This window comes from Dendropsophus ebraccatus, chromosome 4 (assembly GCF_027789765.1).
Source record: "Dendropsophus ebraccatus isolate aDenEbr1 chromosome 4, aDenEbr1.pat, whole genome shotgun sequence".
NCBI lineage: Eukaryota > Metazoa > Chordata > Amphibia > Anura > Hylidae > Dendropsophus > Dendropsophus ebraccatus.
The window spans coordinates 140,654,398-140,680,411 of record NC_091457.1 but is presented as its reverse complement, the minus strand read 5'-3'; the positions used below and the strand labels follow the sequence as shown (position 1 = coordinate 140,680,411).

Sequence of the window (26,014 nt, the reverse complement as noted above, 5' to 3'; positions counted from 1 at the left end):
TCTGGAGCTGTCCTAGGGTGGTGCCTTTTTGGAAGGAAGTGTGGCGCATCATCTCCACCTTCACCGACCGTCGGCTCCCCTTTTCTCCATCGTTCTTTCTCCTGCATTTATCGGAGATCCCCCTCAAATCCTACCGTCGTTCTGTGCTCCGACACCTGGTCAATGCGGCCCGGGCCTGCGTTCCGGCTCTCTGGCGCCAAGTAAATCCCCCCACCACCTCTATGTGGGTACATAAAGTGGAAGAGATCAAACGAATGGAGGACCTTACGGCACAGTTGTATGGCCGCGACTCTCAGTTCTACAAAACATGGTATTATTGGGATCAATTCACTGAATCGGCTGAATTCCGGAGTCTCATGGCACAGTGAGGGACTGCCCCCTCCTCTCCCCTTCTTTCCCCCCTCCCCCCCTATTCTCCCCCTCTGACATGGGGGCCCGCCTGCTTTCCCCCCCGTTTTTTCCTCCTCCCCCTCTTCTCTTTTTTCTTCACTCTTTGCCCTCTCTACCCCCCCCCCCGGTTTCTTTTAGGAATCTTTTTGATTGAGCGCTAGCTCACTCCCTTATTTTTAAGTAAGTGCCGACACTACCACCCACTGGGAGCGGCGGACGCTCTGTGTTCTGTTGACATATGATTGTTCTTTGATTCATCTGTATTTGCATGTCCAATTTATGGGCCTGCGCCTCTTTGTAAAGGTGGTGCTGTTGCCCCTGCTTGTTTGTTTGTTTTATAAAATGGAAAAAGGAATAAAATTGAGAATTAAAAAAAAAAAAAGAAAAAATTGTATTTGTGTGCATCCGTTCCCCATTGACTTCCATTATAAAAAAAAATAAATAATAAAATAAAAAAAATGCATCGTACACAAAAATAAGGTCAGCTACATTTTTGTGTACGGTAAAAAAGGATGCGTTTTGCAACTTTTTATAATGAAAGTCAATGGAAAAACGGATCAAAACGGATGCAAACAAATGTTTTTCCATGTTTTTTGCAAAAACATGAAAATTTTTTGCAAAAACAGATTGGCAATTAAATAGGGGACAAGTAAGAGATTGCAGGGGGTCCCCAGCTTTTTTGTTATGAATGCAGCGAGAGAGAGAGAGAGAGAGGCAGAGAGAGAGAGAGAGTGTGTGTGTGTGTGTGTGAGAGAGTGTGAGTGAGTGAGTGAGTGAGAGAGAGAGAGAGACACACAAGTGAAGAATCATTTTAGGGAACAGGCTGGATAGGACTCGGCCATTACTTGTCAGGGATCAGGCTGAGGACTGGGGCTTTGTATCAATGAATTTGTGGTTTTCGAGCCAAAGTGCTTTGGGCCGGCCTGTAAGTGCTTGTCCCAGAGGGGAGGAGGATTGTGAGAGGAAGTGAATGCAGGAAAGACGCAGGTATTTTACACACACACACAAACTTAAGAACCAGACTTCTGAGAAGCTCCACAGCCGGGACGTGAAGGTTAACTCATTACTTACATAACAGGTTTGTGGCTAACCATTCTCCTATACATAATTATAGCTATATGAATTAAATTACAGTACAGGCCAGGGCAGAAAGGAATATGGCTTCCCGCTCCCCCAACCTCTTTTATGCAACTGGAGCAAGGCTGCACTATACATGCAGGAATACGGGGCAAGGGGGGGGGGGGGGGGATACATTTACAGCACAGGTGTAATACTCCCTATCCTCCAGCTGTTGCAAAGTCCAATTCCCATCCTACTAAAGCTTTGGCTGTCCAGGCATGATGGGAATTGTAGTTAAGCAACAGCTGGAAGGCTGAGAGTTCGACACACCTGATCTACAGCCAATATGGTGCATATCAAAGGAAACCTTATGCCTTTGCAGATGCAAAATATAGAACAAAAGCAACAAACAAATCCTATGCACATGAAGTATACATATATTAAATGGTTAGACACCAAAAGGAATACTAACTGGTTCATTGCCATTCTAAGAAATGCAAAACTTTACGGAGATAATAAAAAACAAAAAAAAAAACAAAAAAACAATAATGCCAAAATGAAAAGTTATTGCTCCCATGTGGATAGCTATGGGCCTATGATATGTCTAGAAAAATTTGGAAACTGAGGCTAAAAAACGCAATGTTACTGTGACACCATCACAAGATGTGAACACAGCTTTAAAGGGGTTAAAAAATAATCTTTCAAATCCACTTGTCTCAGCAATGGTGCGTTTATACAGACAGATTGGTCTGACAGATCTTTAAAGCGAAAGCAAGAAATGGACCATAAACAGAAAATAGGTCATAAAGAACAGACTGAGATTTCTGCTCTTTTCAAATCCATTCCTGGCTTTGGCTTAAAAAAATCTGACACATAAATCTGTGTAAATGCACCATAAATTATACTGATTTGTAATTTACTTCTATTTAAAAATTTAAAGTCATCCAGTACTTATCAGCTGCTGTATGTCCTGCAGGAAGTGCTGTATTCTCTCCAGTCTGACACAGAGCTCTCTGCTGCCACCTCTGTCCATGTCAGGAACTGTCCAGAGCAGGAAAGGTTTTCTATAGGGATTTGCTACTGCTCTGGACAGTTTGTGTCATGGGCAGAGGTGGCAGCAGAGAGCACTGTATCCAACTGGAAAGAAATCAGCACTTCCTGCAGGACATACAGCAGCTGATAGTTACTGGAAAACATCCAAATTTTAAATACTGTAGAAGTAAATTACAAATCTGTAAACCTGACACCAGTTGTTACCAGCATCAATGCAATATTGAATATTATACACATGTATATGATACCGTGATAGTTAATGTGGGTGTTTATGATGGTCCCTTGTGTTCCCCTTTTTATAGGTGACAGGGAAACCCTTGCTTTTGGAAGAGGAGGAAATGTTTTGAAAAATCATAAAACTCCTCTAATGCAAAAAAAAAAAAAAAAAGGGCAGATAGAGCATAATATATAGCTTTTAGAGGGATTCAAAGTATAAATGCTTTTTTGTATATTTTCTGTGCAGAGTGTGTAAAAACACTGCACAAACAATTATATAAATCCCTACCAGTGGGAAGAGATGACCTACAGGCACGTACAATATGCTGACATTTTAACACTCCGCTCACTGTCCATCCTGTGCCAGACTCTCTCACTGGTGCAGTGCTCTGATGTAACGCATGAGGACAGCAGGAGCTGAAATCATCATGCTGACTGGACTGTTCATTGAGCTAGGAAAGTGGAGTGTCACCCTGGCACCCTTTAAAGTCACACATACCAACCAATGTGTCACATGCAGGGTTTTTTATGGAGATTCTTTTGAGCATTATAATAATAATAATAATAATAATAATAATAATAATAATAATAATAATAATAATAATTTTTATTTATATAGCGCCAACAGATTCCGCAGCACTTTACAATTCTGGGGGTACATACATAGACAAAAAAAAAAAATCGACATTACAGAGATACATATAATTATCCATACATGAGGAGTGAGGTCCCTGCTCGCATGCATGAGCTTACACACTATCAGGAGAGGGTGCGAGACAAAATGGCAGAGGGGCAAAGTGCATCATTGTTACTATGGTCCGGCCATCTTTATAAATAAGGCAGTGCGGGTAAGGGGGGGTGAACCTGTCACCAGCCAATGCCTGCATGCACAGGTCTAAGTGCTTAAATGCTTGGTGTGTGTGTGCGCGTGTATGTATGTGTGTGTGTGTGCGGTGGAGGTGTGTGTGTGTGTGTGTGTGTGGAGGGGGGGTTGAGGGTTGAGTCAAAATTAGGGAACCTGGTAAGCCTGTTTGAACAGATGTGTTTTGAGGGCACGTTTGAAGCTTTGTGTATTAGAGGTGAGTCTGACAGTCTTGGGTAATGCATTCCATAGAACTGGTGCAGCTCGGGTGAAGTCCTGGAGACGGGAGTGAGAGGTGCGGATCAAGGTGGTTGTTAGTCGTAAGTCATTAGAAGAGCGTAGGGCACGGGTAGGGCGGTAGACAGAGATGAGGGAGGAGATGTATGGAGGTGCAGCACTGTGGAGAGCCTTGTGGGTGAGCAGGAGGACTTTATATTGTATCCTATGTTTAACAGGGAGCCAGTGTAGTGACTGGCACAGGGGGGAGGCATTGGTATAGCGGCTGGACATGGGGATGAGCCTGGCCGCTGTATTGAGAATGGACTGGAGAGAGGAGAGTTTAGAGGAAGGAAGGCCGATTAGTAAGGAATTGCAGTAGTCAAGACGGGAATGAATCAGAGCGACAATGAGAGTTTTAGCAGATTCGACAGGAAGGAAGGGACGGATTTTAGAGATGTTTTTTAGATGCAGATTACAGGAACATGAAAGAGATTTAATGTGAGGAGTGAAGGACAGATCTGAGTCAAACATAACCCCAAGGCAGCGGGCTTGCTGTGTAGGGGCTATGGTCGCACCACAGACAGAGATAGAGATGTCAGGTGGAGGGTGTTTAGCAGAGGGAGGGAAGACAAGAAGCTCAGTCTTAGAAAGGTTTAGTTTTAGGAATAGGGAGGACATAGCGTTAGAGACGGCAGACAGACAGTTACTGGTGTTCTGTAGAAGTGCGGGGGTGATATCACGGGAGGAGGTATATAGCTGGGTATCATCAGCATAGAGATGGTACTAAAAACCAAACTTGCTGATGATTTGTCCGATGGGTAAAGTGTAAAGTGAGAAAAGGAGAGGGCCCAGGACTGATCCCTGAGGAACCCCAACTGTAAGGGGGAGGGAAGATGACGTGGAGCCAGAAAGTGATACACTAAAGGAGCGGTCGGAGAGATAGGAGGAGAACCAGGAAAGAGCAGAGTCCTTGAGGCCGATAGAGCGGAGCGTGGAGAGGAGGAGCTGGTGGTCTACAGTGTCAAAAGCTGCAGATAGGTCCAGGGGGATGAGAAGTGAATGGTCACCTTTAGATTTGGCGGAGAGGAGATCGTTAGAGACTTTAGTAAGGGCAGTTTCTGTAGAGTGGTGAGGACGGAAACCGGACTGAAGGGGGTCAAGGAGAGAGTTGTCAGAGAGGTAGCGGGTTAGGCGGGAATAGACCAGACGTTCCAACAGTTTGGAGATAAAAGGAAGATTAGAGACAGGTCGATAGTTGGCTGCACAGGAGGGGTCTAGAGAGGGTTTTTTCAGTAATGGAGTGATAATGGAGTGTTTGAAAGCAGAGGGGAAGATGCCAGAGGAGAGGGAGAGGTTGAAGATTTTAGTAAGGTAAGTAGTGACAACAGGAGAGAGAGACTGGACAAGGTGTGAGGGAATAGGGTCACTAGGGCAGGTGGTGGGACGAGAGGAGGAGAGGAGTCTGGAGACTTCCTCCTCTGTTACAGGTTCAAATACTGAGAGGGAAGGAGGAAATACAAGAGGGAATGGGATCAACACTTCTTTGGGACTGGGAGGTGATCTCCTGACGGATGGTATCTATCTTTTCCTTGAAGTAGGATGCTAGGTCTTCAGCACAGAGGTTAGTTACGGGTGTCTGAACTTTGGGTTTGAGGATGGAGTTGAGGGTATCAAAGAGACGTTTTGGGTTATGGGATAGAGAAGAGATGAGAGAGGTAAAGTAAGATTGTTTAGCAGAATGAAGAGCGGAGTAGTAGCTTCTAAGCACAAATTTGTAATTATCAAGTGTTTTGAAGCCTTTTTGTGCAGAAAATGTTTTAAATGCAACCATGCACGACTTTTACAGTGTACCCATCAACGTAAAAAACTTTTGCCATGTCATAGAGACATTTTGTCATAGAGACATGTCATAGAGACATGTCATAGAGACATTTTGATCGGTCCAGGTCTGAGGGTTCAGATACCTAATGATCATGAGAATGAGCAGAAGAGGACGCGCTGCAGCGCGAACCGCTCCCTGCTGTGTCAGAAGAAGAAGAAGAAAAAAAAGTCGGGCTCCATAGACTTAAAGCAAAATAGTCATAAGACTTTTTGCAATACACATTAATAACCTAAAATGAACAGTTTTTTAAATACATAAGGCTAACTATGCCCTTACAGCCCTCTCTGGCTCTGACTTATTTCTGCATTCCTGCTGGACACGCCCCCTCCCTGGAGATCAGTCCTGAGTGTAGGACTCTGACAGGAGGATCAGATAACAGCCCTGACACACACATAAACAAAACCTCCTCCCCCCCTCCCCTCACCTCCTAGCAGCACATCCTCCCCCTCCCCTCACAGAGGTGACTAAGCAGAGCTGAGGGTGTTGTGTGTGAGGAGCAGCGCAGGGGAAGAGCTGGATGGAGAGACAAGTGTTTCCAGTGCCACCATCACTCCAAAGTACTGCATGAGGGAGAGTGGGTGAGACACTGAGGGGAGGACTACAAGTCCCAGCACAACACAGCTGTAGTCCTTCCATAGTACATAGAACATTCACTATCAGATGTCTGCAGCAGGTGCCCCCACCTCCATGCCTGACATTATCATACAGTGTAATGAGAGCAGATGACTGTATCTAATCCCACTGTGTGTGATACCATCTGCTGGGGCTCTGTATCTAATCTTACATTGTGATACTGTATGCTGGGGCTGTATCTGATCCTGCTATGTGTGATACATCTGCTAAGGTGCTGCTCAGTAAATGGAGAGACGCAGCCAGGGAGATGAGGGATAGGCCACGCCCACTTTCTCTCAGCCAGAAGAAAAATTCATTTATTCCTCTGAGCCAAACAACTGGGGATATCTCAGCGAGCGTACATGCTATCAACGCAGGGCTCTTTTTAAAAGGTAACACGAGGGCTTTTTATTTGAGGAATTTCATTTTTTGGCTACTGAAATTATAGTTGCGCTTTAAATTGGGAGCCAGACTCATCACATGACACAGAGCTGGGAGTGGACTGTGCTTAGTGCAGTCTTCTCCCATTCCATTCTCATGATCGGTACGGGTCTGAACACACATTAGAATGCCTTTCTGGGAATAGATCTGCCACAGCTCCATTATAAACGGAAGACATATCGCTAATGTGAATAGAACCTAAAACCAAAAGATCTGTAAAGATGAGCAGAGGTTTCGGGTTTAGATTCTTGGAGAGGAAACCTTAAAGGGGTTATCTAGCGCTAAAAAAACATGCCCATCTTCTTCCAGAGAGGCTTTGGTGCTCAGTTCCATTGAAGTGAATGGAGCTTAACTGCAAAACACACCTGACCTGGAGACAAGAGAGGTGTTGTCTCTGAAAGCAAGTGGCCATGTTTTTGTAGTACTAGATAACCCCTTTAATAAGCAGCCTGTCAGGCACAGGAGCCTACCTTCTGAGCAGCGTCTTTCTTCTTCTTATCCTCTTTCTTCCTTTTCTTGTCTTCCATTAACTGTTCTTCCCTTTCTTGCTCCTTCTCTCTGGAAATGCAAAAAGTGAGGGCAACGTTTAGAAACATCTCTAAATGGTGGATTTTTACAGCATACTCACTTACTGCAGTCTATATGATGTTCCTATGTACGTTGTTTTCCTGTACAGAGCCTATTCTTGGTTGTCGCAGGTTGCTATATAGTTTGCTGACCTACGGCCTGTATGCTTTCGCTTGTATTGTTTTTTTATAAAACAAATAATTCTGTATGTATAGATGCTTAGAAGGGAATAAGTCGCAGGGGTCTCGATACCATCATCAAAATAAGAAAAAAAATAACTGTTCAGAGGCTATTGATAGACATTATGATCTATGTCTACTAATGTATCTTTCTACTGAAAACCATGAGGTTAAAGAGGCTTTCCAGGAGTATTTCATTGTGTAAGTCACCAGACACACACAGCTTTGTACATTTTATTGTGCCTTCACTTCTATGGGAACCAAACTGCATGACCACTACAAAATGTACGGCGCTGCCTGCGTACACAGTAAATGGAGATATGAGCAAAGAACTAAGGGGCTGGGGTGTCAGACACACTGATTAGATATTGATAGCAATCAATCACATAAAAAAAAATTATAGGCATCTAGCAGTAATGTTTCCGCAATGATATACATTCCAGTTTTGAGAAGGCATAATGAAGATGGGAAGAGGAACGTCTTAAAAGTTTTTATCAATGCCAAGATAAATCACATTGCTTTCATATTTACGGACATTTATAATACTTCCACAACCTTTTTGGCGATACTCCAACAAGAGAGCAGTGGTTGCTGCCCAATAGCCTACTGCTAAATGGCTCAGACTGTAAGAAGCTATTAGATCGTACATTAGACCAATTCATCAATGTCAGACTTCTCTATCCATTGCTTGCAGAAGCTAGGCTTGATGAGGCCCATGGTACAGTAATCACATGCCTACATTTTTTTTGCTTTACTCCGTACATTTAAGAGGAGTTTCCTGAAGACGACCCCAATCTATGAAGGTTTCCATTTATAAAAGGCAATGCAGTACTTTACCAAAAGGCCTAGCACTACTTTATAAAACCAATAATCGTAGAAGGAGATGATAAGCTGCTGTCAAAGAATCCACCGGTTAAAGGACCTTTTACATCGCCAGGAGCGCTGCTAGAAAGGCTCTTGCGGCCGATAATCTGCCTGTGTAAAAGTGTCAGCGATCAGCTGAGGACGGGCAAATAAACGCCTGATCCTTGGCTGATCGGATCTTTTGAGCAGATTTAAAATGTATTATTGGCCGCACATCTTCCTGTGTAAACAGGTTTATGTGTGGCCGATAACGATAAAGGTAAACCGACAGCACAGATATTTATATATTGGATTCTGGGATATGTCTATATCAGTGCTGTCAGTTTCCAGATCACAAGCAGCAGTGTATACTTACCACCCGCACTTCTTGTGATTAGGATGCTCTCCCATCTTCGGCTACTCGCTGTATCTTCAGGCTCAGTCTCCTCCAAAATGACTGACAGCTGGAGGAAGCGGGGCCTGAAGATACAGCTGGAAGACTGGAGAGATATGCCTGATCACATGCAGTGTGGATGGTAAGTATACACTGCTGCTTGTGATCTGGAAACTGACAGCACAGATATAGACATATCCCAGAACCCAATATATACATATCTGTGCCGGCAGTTTCCAGGACTCCCCCCACCCCCAATTTTCCATTAAAAAACACATGCACACTCAGCTTTCTAAGCCTTTATGCATTTGAGATAGGAAAACTTTACATTTTTTGTTTTACGCCAAAAGCTATAGCTGAAAAAAATAGCTCTTTGCAAATGAGATGTTCTTAGGGACATTTACCTCCCAAAATATTGATGCATCATAGCACCCTGATTTTATGTCTGTAACAATAATGGACATAAAATGAATCTGTGTGGAAACTGCATTATTACACGATAATCGGAGCAGCGATCAGCTGATCTTTGGGTTTAGATGTGGTTTGGAAAAGGTTGGACAGACATCCCTGTGTGTAATGGAGGATATGTGGCTGACAAATGACAGAAGAAAGGGCCAACAAAATGATCAAGCCCACTTGGCGCTCTTATGGGGGTGGAAATCTAATGGGAAACGTCTGTTCATCAATTGAGAAGTGGGAACGTAGCCTAAGGGGGAGGCATGAGGAAGCTGTCAGCATAGCAATCTTCTGCCAACGGTTGGGAATTTAGTCCAGTTTTCCCGCTTACATGGAACCGGTTTCACAATACATAAAAGTTATGGGTGTAAAACGGAAGTAATCTGGAAGAATCCAGATTCACTTTCAGCGGCTAGCTGCCCCACATATATGACCAGAGCGTCAGATAGACACTTATCATGGGAGAAGTAACGTCCATGCATAAAAACATGCCGAACGTGCAAGTTCTTGAGAGAGAAGAGGTAAAAATTGCCAACAAGCCTGATATGTGGCTGCTCGTCTTCAGGTCGCACACCACTAAGGGACTTGGCTAGAGACGTGTTCACTTTATCTGGGTTTCTACAGATCTGCCTGCGCAGGGCAGATTATACAGGAATTGGGAGTAACCACACCCAACGTCTGGGGCAGATCCAATGGATGAGTGTTTGCTGTGCTCGGCATCATCTGAGGTCACCGACCCAACGCAGCAACACGCCAAGCAAGGTTTACAATCCAAAAACCCCCGGGGCTAGTAGACGCAAATCGGATTGTCAGCCAATGCCTCTTCTCTTCCAAAGAAGTAGTCGTGAGAGCTACACATAAATGACGAAACTCAGGAACTTTCTAACAAAAGGAGGTTTTGGTGAAGCTGCCAACTATTACAATAACGCATAACTATAGGCTATGCATTATTATTTCAGTGTGGCCAAGAAGGCTCATTGATCAAGAGAAGAGGTTATAGGCAGGATTCTGGCTCTGCCCACAATGGAATCACAATATAATACACTGTTCCCCAAACAATGGCTTCTCCGCCTGTTGCAAAACTACAACTCCCATCGTGTGGTATATAAAGGGAGTTGTAGTTTTGCAAAAGTTGCACAAGACAATAAATCCACATCGAGAAGGACTGCTCTAGACTGGCTTATGTAAACTTATTATCTGTATACTGCTCATTTCTCTATGAGCACTCCACTCTCATAGTGGAATACAAATCTGCAAATGGAATAAGAATGAAGTGCCATAGACTTTAAAAGGGATATGTCATCAGGGAAACAGGGGCAAAGATAAGCCCATGGCTAGCCAAATCTAGAGCTAGACACCTTTGTTATCGTTACAGCCGATAATCGTCTGGTGTAACAGAAGACAAAGATCAGCCAACATTAATGATGTCGGCTAATCGTTGCGGTTGTTGTCTTTCAACATGTTAAAACACAAAATAACAACAATTTGCTGCCATTGCTCCGCGGAATAGGAGCGCCGGCAGCAAACTGCTGCCATCCTCTATGGGCTGCCTGGACAATCTATTGATCACCTGGGCAGCTCCTTTTTTCCCTGCACTTACTACTGCATCAAGGCTTCACTTCCTGGATAACATGGTGATTTCACTTCCTGGATAACATGGTGATGTCACTTCCTGGATAACATGGTGATGTCACTTCCTGGATAACATGGTGATGTCACTTCCTGGATAACATGGTGATTTCACATCCTGGATAAAATAGTGATGTCACGATCCGACTCCCAGAGCTGTGCAGGCTGTGGCTGCTGGAGAGGATGATGGCAGGGGGCACTGAGGGACACAGGGCACTGGAGGGACACTAAGCACCCTCTGCCATCATCCTCTCCAGCAGCCACAGCCCACACAGCTCTGGGAGTCGGGTCGTGACATCACCATGTTATCCAGGAAGTGAAGCCTTGATGCAGTAGTAAGTGCAGGGAAAGAAGCACTTTATAAGCATTTCCTGTAATAAGTGTATATTGGAGATTTGTCAAACTTTTGGGGGGACAATACAATACTTTAATAAAAATTTTTGCTGGACTTCTCCTTTAAAGCTCAGACTTCTGAGGCCAGTTTATTATTTGGCACCAGGCAACACATCAACAGAAAATATCCACAGTTGTATAGCCCATTTCTAGATATATTGTAAGTATATATAAATTATAATTGAACTCATTAGATTACAGCCCCTTTCTAGACATATTGTAAGTAGAAATTATAATTGAACTCATTAGATGAATTACATTGGATATTTTATGAATAGAGACGAGTTCCTTCCAAACCCAAGTGTACAGCATTTTAATACCGATGGCTGCAGAAGTTGGATGCAGCCCTAAACCTGCCATAGTCTGTATCCATGTTTTCCAGGACTCCCTAGGGCTGCATCCAACGATATTCAAATGTTGTACGTTCAGGTTCGGACGAACTCTGCTGGAGATTCATTCATCTCTATTTATTACTTAATTCTATGCACTAACAATATAAACTTTCCCTCCCTCCAGGCTTCGCCTACTTGTATAGATCACAGACAGGCTATAATAATGCCCACGGTTCTGTCAAGAAGAGACTTGTGATCCGATCAGAATAAAAAACCCTGTGGACTATCCAAGCGCTTATACAGCAATAGACGATTGATGAAGCACTGCACTCGGGGCTTTCTTCTATCACATAGGCAAACATTACATTTTATCTACTGTATTATCTGGATCACAGGTGACTGAGTCTTCTCATCCTGCAGATTAGGAAAACACTTGTTCTGATGCCAAATATTTCACCCAGACAGACACGATACTTTGTAGAAGGACACTGAGAAAAGGACATCCGAGAGGAAAGCAGCTTGTGTTTACCGGGTGTTGAAAAAGCCCACTTGTGGCTACACATATTCAACAGGTGAGTGTGCAGTCAGCAGCTATTCTTCCTGACATCTCAATACATATACATGCACACTCACATAGACAGATCATTCATGTGTTCTCAATAGGGAAAGGGGCATAAGGATCAGGCACTGAAATTCAACTTGCTTGATCCTTGAGCTGGCACACAACCATACACAAGACAGTGAGCCAGTTCAGCTGACCCTGCTTTTATGTCTATGGGCAGATTGTATGAAAAGTAGGTAGAAACCAAAGCATATGCTTTACAAACTGTTGTGTAATAGTGAAGCTTAGGAGTAAGGGTGCCCATAAACATGCCATGGTGACAACTATTCCTGCCTACATCTCTGTGCATGCAGACATTTGCTTTATTTCCAATGGGGAGAGGGAAAAAAAACTGCTAATAGACTCTCCTGGCAGTGACTTAAAGCAAATGTACCACCAGATGCCGTGCCCCTTTTTTTGAGCTGAAGTCCAGTTCCTGTGTGCAGTGTTGATGTATGAGAATCAGAGGAGCCGGAGAAGGTTTTGTCAGACTGGGGTTGGGCCTGCCTCCAGTGCTTCCAGCCGGGCCGATGCACCAGCCCCGTGCATGGAAACCAGACGCGGTTCAAAGATAAAAGAACTGTTGCACTGGCATCCTGGCGACAGTCTATTCATGAGAAAATCTTAAAGTGACGTACCTGATGATACATTCACTTTAACTCTAGAGTGCAAAGGTATTGAAAGTCAATTTGACCAATCAATCATTCTCTCCCCAGAAAGCGCCCATACACATCAGATAGTTGGCCGGCCCCACAAATTTTTCTGTAATGCGTAAGGGTGGCTTGATGTCTAGGTAGTTCATACACTGTGATGGGCCCAAACATAACACTATGTGAAAGCACAGGGGCGTACAGAGATTTATCCATTGGTTCCTGTATATCTGAGCTCTTCCCTAAAATCAGATATAGAACCAAGTCAGTCACAACATTGGGAAACCAGATTACTGACTAATCCAAACATTCATGTGTATGGGTGTATGCCTCCTTCTCCTGATATGCAGCTCATTCCCTCCCATTGTTGACAGCTCGTTGTCTAGGTTACTGACCACCACTCTGCTCTAAAAGCTAGGTTGGTATATAACTACAAAAACTAGAAGGGGTATACATTTAAAAAATAACCTTTACTGATTTCTATTAAAACTTAATCCCCACATGACACAACACAAACAAATAATATACAAATGGTGGCCTAAATTCCACCCTAGCTGGTAACGTCACTGCAAATAGTCACAAAACAACAAACATCAGGGGTTCAATGAATAAATAGTAAATGGTATTGTCTCACCCATCTGATGTCTTAATCAAGCGTTGTTATTGTTGCGTAGCTTACGGAGGTGGAGAGAGTCCAGCGTACAGGTGTTGGAGACCCACTCGCCCTACTATGCCCTGGATGAAATATAGGCCGTACTACCCCTGCTCGCACAGGGAATAGCGGGGCACTCGCCCTAAAAAGGGCGACCCCTACCCCGAGCTACCCCTTTGTCAAAAAGACCCTAATTTTCCCTTCCTAGCGTGCAGGTCCCCCACCTTCCGACGCGTTTCTGCCAGGTGTACTGGGGTTATCAAGGAAGCGAGGCACACAGGGAAAACCAAAAATAACAAAATATAATGAACTGACAATTAGGCTCCGGTATGGTGTCCGGGCCTATCGGGATGCGTGTGGTTGGTCCCTGCAGTGGCAGGTGACCCCCTTCCTGGCGTAGTATCAAGCCAGGATACTCTGGAAGCAGTGGCTACCTGTTCCTGCGCCGATACACAGGGATTAAATAACTTCAAACCGCGCTGCCGGACCGTCCGACGTGATGCGTCTTGGCACGTCATGACGTCATCACGTATTACTCACGGTGCGCTGCGGCGTCACCTAGACGACCTCTGTAAACAACTCAAGCGCCGTCTGGTAAACCGTATAAGCCCTTTGGGTTTACAGCAGGATTTCTCAGAACTGGCTACAGAAATGCGGAGATCTATACATTATCTATACATTATCTTTACATCATGCAAGATTATTTAAGGATATGCAAAACGCCCCATCTGGAGGTAAGATAGAAGCCAAAGGCTATCCAAACATAAAGTGCTAACAGGAAATTATCCGAAAAAGAAACTACCAATTTGAATGACAATGGCAGGCATCATATTTACAAAAAACATGAGAAGCTGAGCTGTTCATTCATCCCATTCGGTGCTGTGGTTTTTAACCTGAATATCCATTCAGTTTCTCGCTGAAGGACTCTCTTGTCCCAGTTACCCCCCCGCACTGGGGGTTGCACCAAATCTATGCCCATGAATTTAAGGCCACTCACATCTCCCCCATGCTCAGTATTGATGTGCCTCGCCAGGGGTTTGTCCATCTCACGTCTTATATCACATAGATGTTCCCCGATCCTGCGACGGAATTCGCGGATCGTTTTGCCCACGTACTCCTTACCGCAGCTACATGTCGCTTTATATATCACCCCTTTGCTTCTACAGGTAATGAAGCTCCTGATGTCATATTTCGTACCTGTTATGTTGCTCCTAAATTCTCTACCTGTTTCTATGTGGCTGCATGCCACGCAGCCGCTACATCGAAAACAGCCCACTAGGGGTCGATCAAGCCAGGTTCTGTTCACCGGGGACATAAAGTGACTTTTGATTAGTCGATCTCTTAAACTCCTCCCTCTCCTGAATGTAATTTCTGGTCTTTCACCTATTTTACCTTGTAAATCTGGGTCCATCCGCAGGATGTCCCAGTGCTTATTGAGGATCTCACGTATCTGAGTCGCACCCGAATCATATGTCCCTATGACCCGAGTGGTCATGGTGTCCCCTTGTTTTTGCTGGGGTACTAACAAGGCTGCTCTTGCCTTATTTTTGGCAACACGATACGCTTTTTTTAGGACATCATCTGGGTAGCCCCTCGATAGGAACCTAACCCGTAGGTCTCTAGCCTGGGCCTCAAATTCCTCCTCCGTGGAGCAATTCCGCCTCATGCGTAAATATTGCCCCTTTGGTATTCCCAATTTAAGGGGTCTCGGATGGCTACTCTGCCAGTGGAGGAGTGAGTTCGTGGACGTAGGCTTCCGATATACTGTGGTCATCAAATTGCCATCACTATCACGCGAAATAAGGACATCTAAGAATGGCAGACGATCCCTATGTATCTCGTGTGTAAAGTGTAAGCCCACATTGTTGTTATTAAGACTCTTGATAAAGTCCACAAACAGGGCCTCTGGTCCATTCCATATGACGAAGACGTCATCAATGAATCTGGACCAGAGGCCCACCTTCTCCGTGTAGACGACATTGTCCTCAACAAACACCTTGGCCTCCTCCCACCAACCCAGGAAGAGATTTGCGACCGTGGGGGCACAAGGGCTCCCCATGGCCACTCCCCTGAGCTGGTGGAAGAAACGCCGATTAAAGGTGAAGATATTCCTAGTAAGAGTAAATCGCAAAAGATCAACAATGAATTTATTGTGACGTTCAAACTGGCGTCCCCTACTCCGTAGGAAAAACTCGATCGCTGCAATGCCCAGGTCATGATCTATCGAGGTATACAACGCCTCCACATCTATGCTGGCGAGATATGACTGTTCGTCCAGCGACACTCCCTCCAGTCTCTTGAGGAGGTCAGTTGTATCCCTCGTGTATGACGGCAGGGACATTACAAACGGTTGCAATATTTTGTCAATATACACTCCAATATTTTGGGTCAGACTGTTTACTCCCGAGACAATTGGTCTCCCTTTCAAGGGAGTTAATCCTTTATGGATTTTAGGTAAGGCGTAAAACGTGGCCATGGTATATAACTACAGTATACATATTTATGTACATCCAAATCATTTATACATCTTTGTTTTTCTTTAGAAGAAAGAGGAAACCAACCAAAACCGTAAGGTGATTAATAACTGGAACATAATGGCCGTGTCACAGATGTAGATCAGACCTGAGCTGGACCCAGTGTATGGCCGCACATCTTCAGCTTATAAAACGTGTGCTGATATTCGTGTTGCTGTAGCAATGGTGCTCAGCTCCTAATACATAGTCATATTATATTTCCAGTACTTCATAACCTAGCAACAGACAAAGATACCCCAAAATGTAATAATGCAATGTGCAGGTGAATGTAGAGGAGTTTGCAGGAATTTATGGATATCTATGGTGCAATGTTATATTTTCCTGAGATTTTTTATTTTTTTTTGTTTGTCTGCAGTTTCAGCCATAGCAACGTGCTCCTGCCTAGTGTGAATTGTGTTCTAGGAGAGCTGACCACATTTGTCTTTTTTTCTGTGTTCCAGATGGGGGAGTGGCTGCCTCTACTTGGGCGTGCACTCCACCCATCCCACCCAGGTGGTTAGTATTATTTTTGCCAGGATTAGATGAATCCTGCATGCCCAGAGCATAAGCTTATTACATGCCATGTAGAGGCCATAGAACAGTTTGGGGCCCATCCCGAGCATGAGGCCACCTTATCGTGGCGGGATGGTTCACACTATTTGCAAATGGTAACCAAGAGCCTCACTATTTTTTTTTGGCAGTTGGGGGGCTGATTTTACTGAATTCCATATCTGTATTAGGTCTGTGTCTTGATATATATATATATATATATATATATATATATATATATATATATATATATATATATATACACACACACTCACCGGCCACTTTATTAGGTACACCTGTCCAACTGCACCTTAGCACTTAATTTCTAATCAGCCAATCACATGGCGGCAACTCAGTGCATTTAGGCATGCAGACATGGTCAAGACAATCTCCTGCAGTTCAAACCGAGCATCAGTATGGGGAAGAAAGGTGATTTGAGTGCCTTTGAAAGTGGCATGGTTGTTGGTGCCAGAAGGGCTGGTCTGAGTATTTCAGAAACTGCTGATCTACTGGGATTTTCACGCACAACCATCTCTAGGGTTTACAGAGAATGGTCCGAAAAAGAAAAAACATCCGGTGAGCGGCAGTTCTGTGGGCGGAAATGCCTTGTTGATGCCAGAGGTCAGAGGAGAATGGGCAGACTGGTTCGAGCTGATAGAAAGGCAACAGTGACTCAAATAGCCAACCGTTACAACCAAGGTAGGCAGAAGAGCATCTCTGAATGCACAGTACGTCCAACTTTGAGGCAGATGGGCTACAGCAGCAGAAGACCACACCGGGTGCCACTCCTTTCAGCTAAGAACAGGAAACTGAGGCTACAATTTGCACAAGCTCATTGGACAGTAGAAGATTGGAAAAACGTTGCCTGGTCTGATGAGTCTCGATTTCTGCTGCGACATTCGGATGGTAGGGTCAGAATTTGGCGTCAACAACATGAAAGCATGGATCCATCCTGCCTTGTATCAACGGTTCAGGCTGGTGGTGATGGTGTCATGGTGTGGGGAATATTTTCTTGGCACTCTTTGGGCCCCTTGGTACCAATTGAGCATCGTTGCAACGCCACAGCCTACCTGAGTATTGTTGCTGACCATGTCCATCCCTTTATGACCACAATGTACCCAACATCTGATGGCTACTTTCAGCAGGATAATGCGCCATGTCATAAAGCTAGAATCATCTCAGACTGGTTTCTTGAACATGACAATGAGTTCACTGTACTCAAATGGCCTCCACAGTCACCAGATCTCAATCCAATAGAGCATCTTTGGGATGTGGTGGAACGGGAGATTCGCATCATGGATGTGCAGCCGACAAATCTGCGGCAACTGTGTGATGCCATCATGTCAATATGGACCAAAATCTCTGAGGAAGCTTCCAGCACCTTGTTGTATCTATGCCACGAAGAATTGAGGCAGTTCTGAAGGCAAAAGGGGGTCCAACCCGTTACTAGCATGGTGTACCTAATAAAGTGGCCGGTGAGTGTGTATATATATATATATATATACGTGTATGGGTGAATAAAACTATTTCACATTTATTCACTATTGGAGTGCCGTCTTCCCATCGTTTGTTACTTATGAAGTGGAGTCGGGGGTCGACTGCTTGAGTGACGTGCACCCATTGGCTTGAAGCCGTTTTTTTGACTGAAAGTCTGCACAGTGCCGTTCTACTGCTGTTTTTTACTATATATATATATATATATTGTAGGGATCTTCCCGGGGGATGGTGTGTTTGGACACAGTTCAGCAGCAGACTTGGACTCATAAAAACAGCTTGATGTTTATTTGTATCATAAACAGTCCTTCGCAACAGAAATATAGCAACACCGTGCTTTTAAGAACAGAACAAAACAAAAAGGTCCTGCCCGTCTGGGCGCTTACTAACATACCGATCACCTATCGGTGTGAATAGGCCCCAGCAGCGTCTGTATTCCCAGCTCTCAGCAAACACACCACCCAGGCTGTTCACTCCTGGCTGAGAGCTAAACCTATACACTCTGCAGGGTTTTACCCTCTTGCAGGCTCATCAGAGGACACCTGATGGGAACACCCAAACTGGATCAGGGGGAGGGAATGGCAAGTCCCATTACCAAACCTACCTGCCATTCCATGTAAATCCAGGCCCGGTAAAAATAAATAACAACTCAGCAGCATAACACTGCTGAGAAACAGGTTCCTCCTGGACTCACTATCTCACCGTGCGTATCAACCTCGGTGAGATGTACACCCCCTCGACCACTTCTCCTGTGACACGTCTACAATATTATATATATATTCACACACACACTACCCAGACCACTGCTTGCAAATTCATTTAAGTATAACTATATTAGATGAGAAGTCTCTGATCACATCTGCATTGTCATTCACATTTTCTGTTGCGTCATAGAAGCAGAAATAAAATGACAAGGCCAGATCTGTAGCACATAGGACAAATATGAAATATAGGACAAAACTATAGGGCAGTACTATTTAAAACTATCTGCAGGTGGTAACAATATTCCATGTGACAGGCAAAGTAAGGACACAGCTCTATTGTCACAACCTACAATGTATTCGGGAAATGCAGCTGAAGAAATTCCCCAGGAGAGGTGGAGTAAGCCTGGTAGGTCGGCTCTCACAATGCTTTACATTTCCTCTTATATAACCTGGAACATACGCGGCCAGATCCCCCAGCACATGCCCAGTAATGCTAGCCGTACCTTGCTAGAATATGCCGTCACATAGGACTGTAGTGACTACCGTGAAATAACGGTGAATTTTCCTAGATATCGGCAGACAACATCCCGATCCATCTAGCGTCTGTAATCTCTATCCAATGTCTGACCCGCAAGATGTGCAATATGTATGAAGAGGAATTCTATAGGATAAAAGATGATACTTGCCCAAATGGATATATTTTTAATATTAATTAAGAAAAATTCAGGGGCTACACAGCTTTATTTATATATCTAATATTTGCTCAGATTTTATGATTGTTTTTATTCCATTCATTATACCATTAGGGCCCTATGGTAACTGTATGTATTTTTATTGTATTGATTTGATTGTGTCAATTTTATTACACTGTGTTTTTTCTTAATTAATATTAAAAATATATCCATTTGGGCAAGTACCTTTGAGGATTGGTCATATCTATATATTTTTCTATCTCGCATTTTTCCACCCATGGTACTGGGTTGACCATTGACCTCAGGTTTAGCAGTATAGAGAGCTCCACTATCTTCTTCTTTTTCTTTTTCTTAAAAGATGATACTTGCCTGACGTGTGCGCAATATTATTCTGTGCTTGGCAGCTATGTTGTAATGCTTAAAGGGGTATTCCAGGTTATTTTGATATTAATTCTACTGATTTCTCTTGTAATATAATTAATATATCTCATTGGTTTCTATAATAAATTTTGTCTCTTTCTCTCTATTTTTATGTAAGTCACGTGTTTCTGTGACGTCACCGAACCGGAAGTGTGGGGACTTCCCCGACTCGGCCGGCCTCTTGGTGTTTATGTAGTTAGAAAGCTAGCAGAGCTTTACAAACGGCCTCCCTGCGCACGGGAGGTCACATGACACCCTGTTCCCGGGCGGCCTGTCAGTGTGAAGGAGGTCGCATCCACCTCCTGTATAATCACTAAAACCCTCCACCCCCTGCCAGTATAATCATACCGATGTCTCCCCCGGCCCCCTCCATCCTGTGTATACAGTCCTTTTCAAAGATCTCTCACCCCATCCCCCGGTCTCGGCACCTCTTGCACTCAGCTGACAGGCTCTCTCTCTCTCTCTCTCGCTGTGTGTGAAGCAGGAGAGATTTCTTTCCTGCTCCGTACACAGTGCCTGTCAATTGCCCCGATAAAACTCAGCTGCCAGGAACTGTGTACGGAGCAGGAAAGAAATCTCTCCTGCTTCACACACAGCGAGAGAGAGAGAGAGAGAGAGCCTGTCAGCTGAGTGCAAGAGGTGCCGAGACCGGGGGATGGGGTGAGAGATCTTTGAAAAGGACTGTATACACAGGATGGAGGGGGCCGGGGGAGACATCGGGAGGATTATACTGGCAGGGGGTGGAGGGTTTTAGTGATTATACAGGAGGTGGATGCGACCTCCTTCACACTGACAGGCCGCCCGGGAACAGGGTGTCATGTGACCTCCCGTGCGCAGGGAGGCCGTTTGTAAAGCTCTGCTAGCTTTCTAACTACATAAACACCAAGAGGCCGGCCGAGTCGGGGAAGTCCCCACACTTCCGGTTCGGTGACGTCACAGAAACACGTGACTTACATAAAAATAGAGAGAAAGAGACAAAATTTATTATAGAAACCAATGAGATATATTAATTATATTACAAGAGAAATCAGTAGAATTAATATCAAAATAACCTGGAATACCCCTTTAAGCATGCATACAAACCGCTCCCTATACAATGTGGAATACTTGTAGTTCACAAATAGCAACCCCGCCGCTAGCATTGTGCTACTCCAGCTAAGTAACCATCTGTCAAACAAACCCAGGACGGAAACTGGTTTTATATACAGTAGATGAAAAACTCAAGGAAGATAACGTTTTTATTGCAGGGGTTGCAGCACCGGGTTTATGATAGAGACATCTTATGTATCAGTAGTGCCCAGGAGGTATTATAACAAAGGATTTAGTAACGGGGTCACACCACTTAAGTTTTTTTTTGTTCCCCCCCCCCCCTTACAGAACAAGCGGTAGACATCAAGATTTTTTTTTCTAAAGTTTGCCCAATGTGATAGGATATAGTTAAATATCAAGTCTATGTATACACCACGTCTGCTCCAGCTTTATTACATCCAAACCCTATCCCCACCAAGTTCAGCGAAGACTCGGTGGGCTCCCATAATTTTAAACTGATGGCCAAACCCACTGCTGGTCTCTTCAGTGTTTACTGGCAACAAACCAGTACTTTTATCTTCCCAATTAAAGAGTTGAATAAAGCGGAAGTAGAAACGTCCAACCACTGCTCCATTTAACCAGGAGGACCCCCTCACTATTGGTGGGGATCCCAGTCTGATCCCAAACAGAGACGTAGCTTGTGTGGATGGGTAATAAATGTGTGTATGTGTATATAATATATATATATATATACATACATACATACATACATACATACATACACACACACACACACACACACACAAATGTTTGTATTTTTCCCCCCCCCCCAGTACTTATCAGCTGCTGTATGTCCTTGCTCCAGCTCTGGACAGAGGTGGCAGCAGAGAGCACTGTGTCAGACTTAAGGGAAAACGGCACTTCCTGCAGGACATACAGCTGCTGATAAGTACTGGAAGACTTGAGAATTTTTAATAGAAGTAAATTAGAAATCTCTGGCACCAGTTGATTTGAAAGAAAAACATTTTTTTGTGAACTACCCCTTTAATGCTCTAAATTCTGTAAAAGTGAAAATAGGGCTGTTTCTATACACACTGAAACACAGTGAAACTGAGCAGAGCCAATCTTGACACTGGGCAACGTTGCTCCACTACCACCTAAGATCTCCTGCATTTTTCTACAGTTTTGTGGTGCTTTAATCCAGGTAATAGCATTACAGCAGGAGCTGCAGATCTGTATTCATAGTTCAGCCGTGCTGTGCTTCTCTGCTGCACATTAGAGCTCGTCTCCCCCCTGAGATCTTCTGGGGCCCCTGGAGGCCACATTACAGTATTCCAGTGCTAGATAGGAAGCCTAAGGATGTGTTTACAAGCCATGGTTAAATCGCTATTTGACTGCAACATATAAGCAGACCCGACTCTTGTATGTCAATATGCGCGACAAACATTTTTACAGGTCATTTTGAACTTATTAAAAAAACAGTCCATTGACCATGTCCATTCATCCTCCAGACACAAGACTGGTGAGTGGTAAATGGCTGCCCTGCTGCCACCTCTTGCTGGACGCTCCATTGGCCTGATACATTGCCACTTCTGAGCCCCCTGCTCCCCACACTGGGGTCTGTGTAAGGACTAGAAGGCACTTTCCTAATGTAAGTCCATTTAGGCCTCATTCACACGTTCAGTGATTTATCTTGGCCGCAATTTTGTCTCCGTGATTGGTGGAAAATCATCTGTATTTGCATCCGTAAAATGTGAATAGCACTAGTTGGCCTAGATTTGATCCGTGCTTTTTATGGACGTTACGGATGTGACATCCGTAAAAATACGGATCTCATAGACTTTTATTGGTAATTCATACCGCAATCACAATCCGCACCAGGACATGTAATTTTTTTTTTACAGACCAGATCAAAATTTAAAGCGGACTGTGTGTATAGTTCAATATAAGTCAATGTTGAACCTTGACTACTGATCTGCAATTACGGACAACTTTATAGGACGTGTGAATAAGGCCTTACCCTCACCAAATTTATGCTAGTAGGGTAAAATGACATGGTCATTGGAGTGCTTCTTTTAAGTGTTACAGTCATTAAAACAAACAAACAAAAAACCAACGCTATGTCACGCCCCAGCTATCCGCTCAGTCTCATTGCAGGGGACAAACTCCATTATAAAGGTCTATGGAAACTGAATGGAGAATAAAGCACAATGCAGAATCCTCCTTCCAGCTGGATCTAGAGATTGGTCAGGGTGTTCCACTTTGTTAGAAGGGTCATAATGTGACCAGTAATCAGCTTGGGGAAAATCTAGCAGGATTTAAAATTTCCTTGCAGCGCCACCACAGGTGAAATTGAGCATTACACAATGCCTATTCAAATCAATGGATTTTCTGTGTAATGAAGAGGATCCTGAACAGCCTCTAATAAAGGGGTACTCTGGAGGGAGAAAATGTTTTTCAATCAACTGGTGCCAGAAAGTGATAGATTTGTAAACTACTTCTATAATATAAAAAAAAATAAAAAAAAAAATAATAAAAAAAAAATGTTTTCCAGTAGTTATCAGCTGCTGTATGTCCTGCAGGAAGTGGTGTTCTCTTTCCCGTCTGACACAGTGCTCTCTGCTGCCACCTCTGTCTATGTCAGGAACTGTCCAGATTAGGAGAGGTTTTCTATTGGGATTTGCTCCTGTTCTGGACAGTTTCTGACATGGGCAGAGGTGGCAGCAGAGAGCACTGTTTGAGCCTAGAAAGAACACGCCACTTCCTGCAGGACATACAGCAGCTGATAAATACTGGAAAACTGGAAAGTCCTTTACAAATCTGTATAACTTTCTGACAGTAGACTGAATTTTTTTCCCTCTCCGAAGTACCCTTTTAACCCACAAAACAACCCATCTGAGGTTGACAGTGTTTACTTAGGAGACGTGAAGCAATTCCACCAGTTCTAAAGACGAAATGGCCTGTAGGTCTCCTTACACATGGCATGTGTGTTTTGGATTCTGTCTGCAGAATCGGCACATGAGATATAACAGATATAAACCTTCACACACACTGGATATACAGTGAAATCCATGCAGATAGGAGACCATGTTGTGGCTTATGAACCACAGATCCCCCACCCCAGAGCCAAAAGTAGATTCGTTTCTGTGCAAACAGTGAAATTCAATGCAAAAATCTGTCAGACAATTGTGCTGTGTGCGAACGTTTCCTAAAGAGGCATGTGACCAGCTAAAATACACAGATCGATAAGGATCACAGTATGTGGAAGACAGAGAAAAGAACGTACGCTTAGTAAAGCCAATTTACCAAATGCAACCAGGAATTACCAACCACAGATCAATAGTGAGAATCGCAGGTAACAAATCAGTAATCACATCAAAGCCTATTATGGGGACGATGCAAGCAATCCATCCCAATCCCACAGCGCTGGATTATTGCCGCAATAAACAGGAGATCAATGCAAACACAAACATTTCTTTCAGCACCTTTCTAAGCCTGGAATATTCTTCAGAACATTGCATTGTTGACCTAGGGAAATATTGCTGTCATTTCTAGTGTAAATACTTGTGAGTGGCGTTCACCGTCTTATCCGCAGAGGGTGATGCGCTCGTGTCTACTGTCACGTTACATACACTGCACTATTTCTAGCAATGAAATATAATAAACAACAAAAAGATCAATAGGTCCAATAGAATTGCACAGCTCTAAATAGAACAAGCTCTTCTCTTATTTCCAAATAGGGATTTCCATAGGGATCTCTATTGCTTTTCACAAAATCAGCTGAAGCTGCCCTTTATGGAGGTGGCCTCATCGGTGAATGTGAGGATCACATGACGGGCCGGGGAGCAGTCAGCGTGGATAGGAAGCTGCTGCTAAATTATGTATTCTGAGGCCTGGACAGGGGCACAAGCCATAATGGGAAGCAGATGAGCGGGTCTATTAGCACGGCCGCTCTGCTAAAACAGACACTGTGCAAAACACGCCTGGAAAGTAACATGGTGGAGGCGGAATAGTGAAAACTTACATGGGGTTGTGTGCTGGGAACTAATGAGCCTGCAACAGGATTTTAATCTGCAAGGACTTCATTATATAGACAAGGGTTTATGTGAAACTGAAAATATTTTGAGAAAAGACTTCACGTTTTGGCTATGCCCATGTAATAAGGGGCTGCTGTAGAATACATGGAAGGCAACTGGACTTGTAAGGCCTAAAAATAATTCTAAAGATTTTAATAAACTGCACAAGAAAATAATGTACAGATATTAAAGGGAACCAATCACGCTAAAATTGGCCATAAAGCTAAGGAAACATGCTGGTACATCACCCAGCACGCTTCCCAAACATACCCCTGTAGCCTGCGTCCCCTGTACATATAGACCACAAAGTTATTTTAACAATCTCCCGCCCTGTATGTAAATTACCAGCTAAGTCACGGTCCTGGGCGGGTTCTGGCGCTGTAATCACGCCCCTCTGGGCGAGTTGGGAAGCGCCGCATGCTGACGTCCCCCGGGGGGCCGGCATTGCACGTCTGCCTAAAGGGGTACTCCGGAGGAAAAATAGTTTATGTTTCCCCCCCCCCCCTAAACTGGTGCCAGAAAGTTATATTAATTTGTAAATTACCTGTATTAAAAGACCCTCTAGTATGACACGGTGCTCTCTGCTGCCACCTCTTTCCAGAGCAGTAGCAAATGCCCACAGGAAACCTATCCTGCTCTGGACACCTCCCATCACCGACAGAGGTGGCAGCAGAGAGCACTGTCAGACTGTAAAGAATATACCACTTCCTGCAGGATATACAGCAGCTGATAAGTAATGGAAGACTTTAACTGGGAGATTTTTAAGAAGAAGTAAAAATACAGACCTATAGAAATTTCTGGCACCAGTTGATTTAAGAACAATTTTTCTTTTTTTAGGAGTACCCCTTTAACCTAGAAAGTCAGAGGTACTGCACCCTGGCGTTACAAAAAGACAACCACTGTAGGCACCAACCTATTTCCCTGTCTCTTCAGCCTATGTAGACACTCCCTCTATACACTATGATCTCCTGCTCCCCAGAGTATATACAGCTTTAAGTAAATGTTTATTATCCTAGCGCTGACCTCAGACAATATATTAGATTCCTCCAGACACAACACAGGAACAAGTACTGTGAGTTATAAATGTAATGCTATAAGCAATAACAC

The 26,014-nt window shown here is 44.0% G+C and overlaps 1 protein-coding gene across 1 annotated transcript in view; it reads right to left on the bottom strand.

Moving 5' to 3' along the window:
* Positions 1–26,014, bottom strand: part of TNRC6B (trinucleotide repeat containing adaptor 6B) — an 84,171-nt gene that overhangs the window by 39,535 nt on the left and 18,622 nt on the right. Inside the window, exon 2 of the mRNA XM_069967199.1 lies at positions 7,205–7,292. Within this exon, the coding sequence (XP_069823300.1) occupies positions 7,205–7,292 (88 nt within the window). The remainder of the gene's footprint in view (positions 1–7,204; positions 7,293–26,014) is intronic.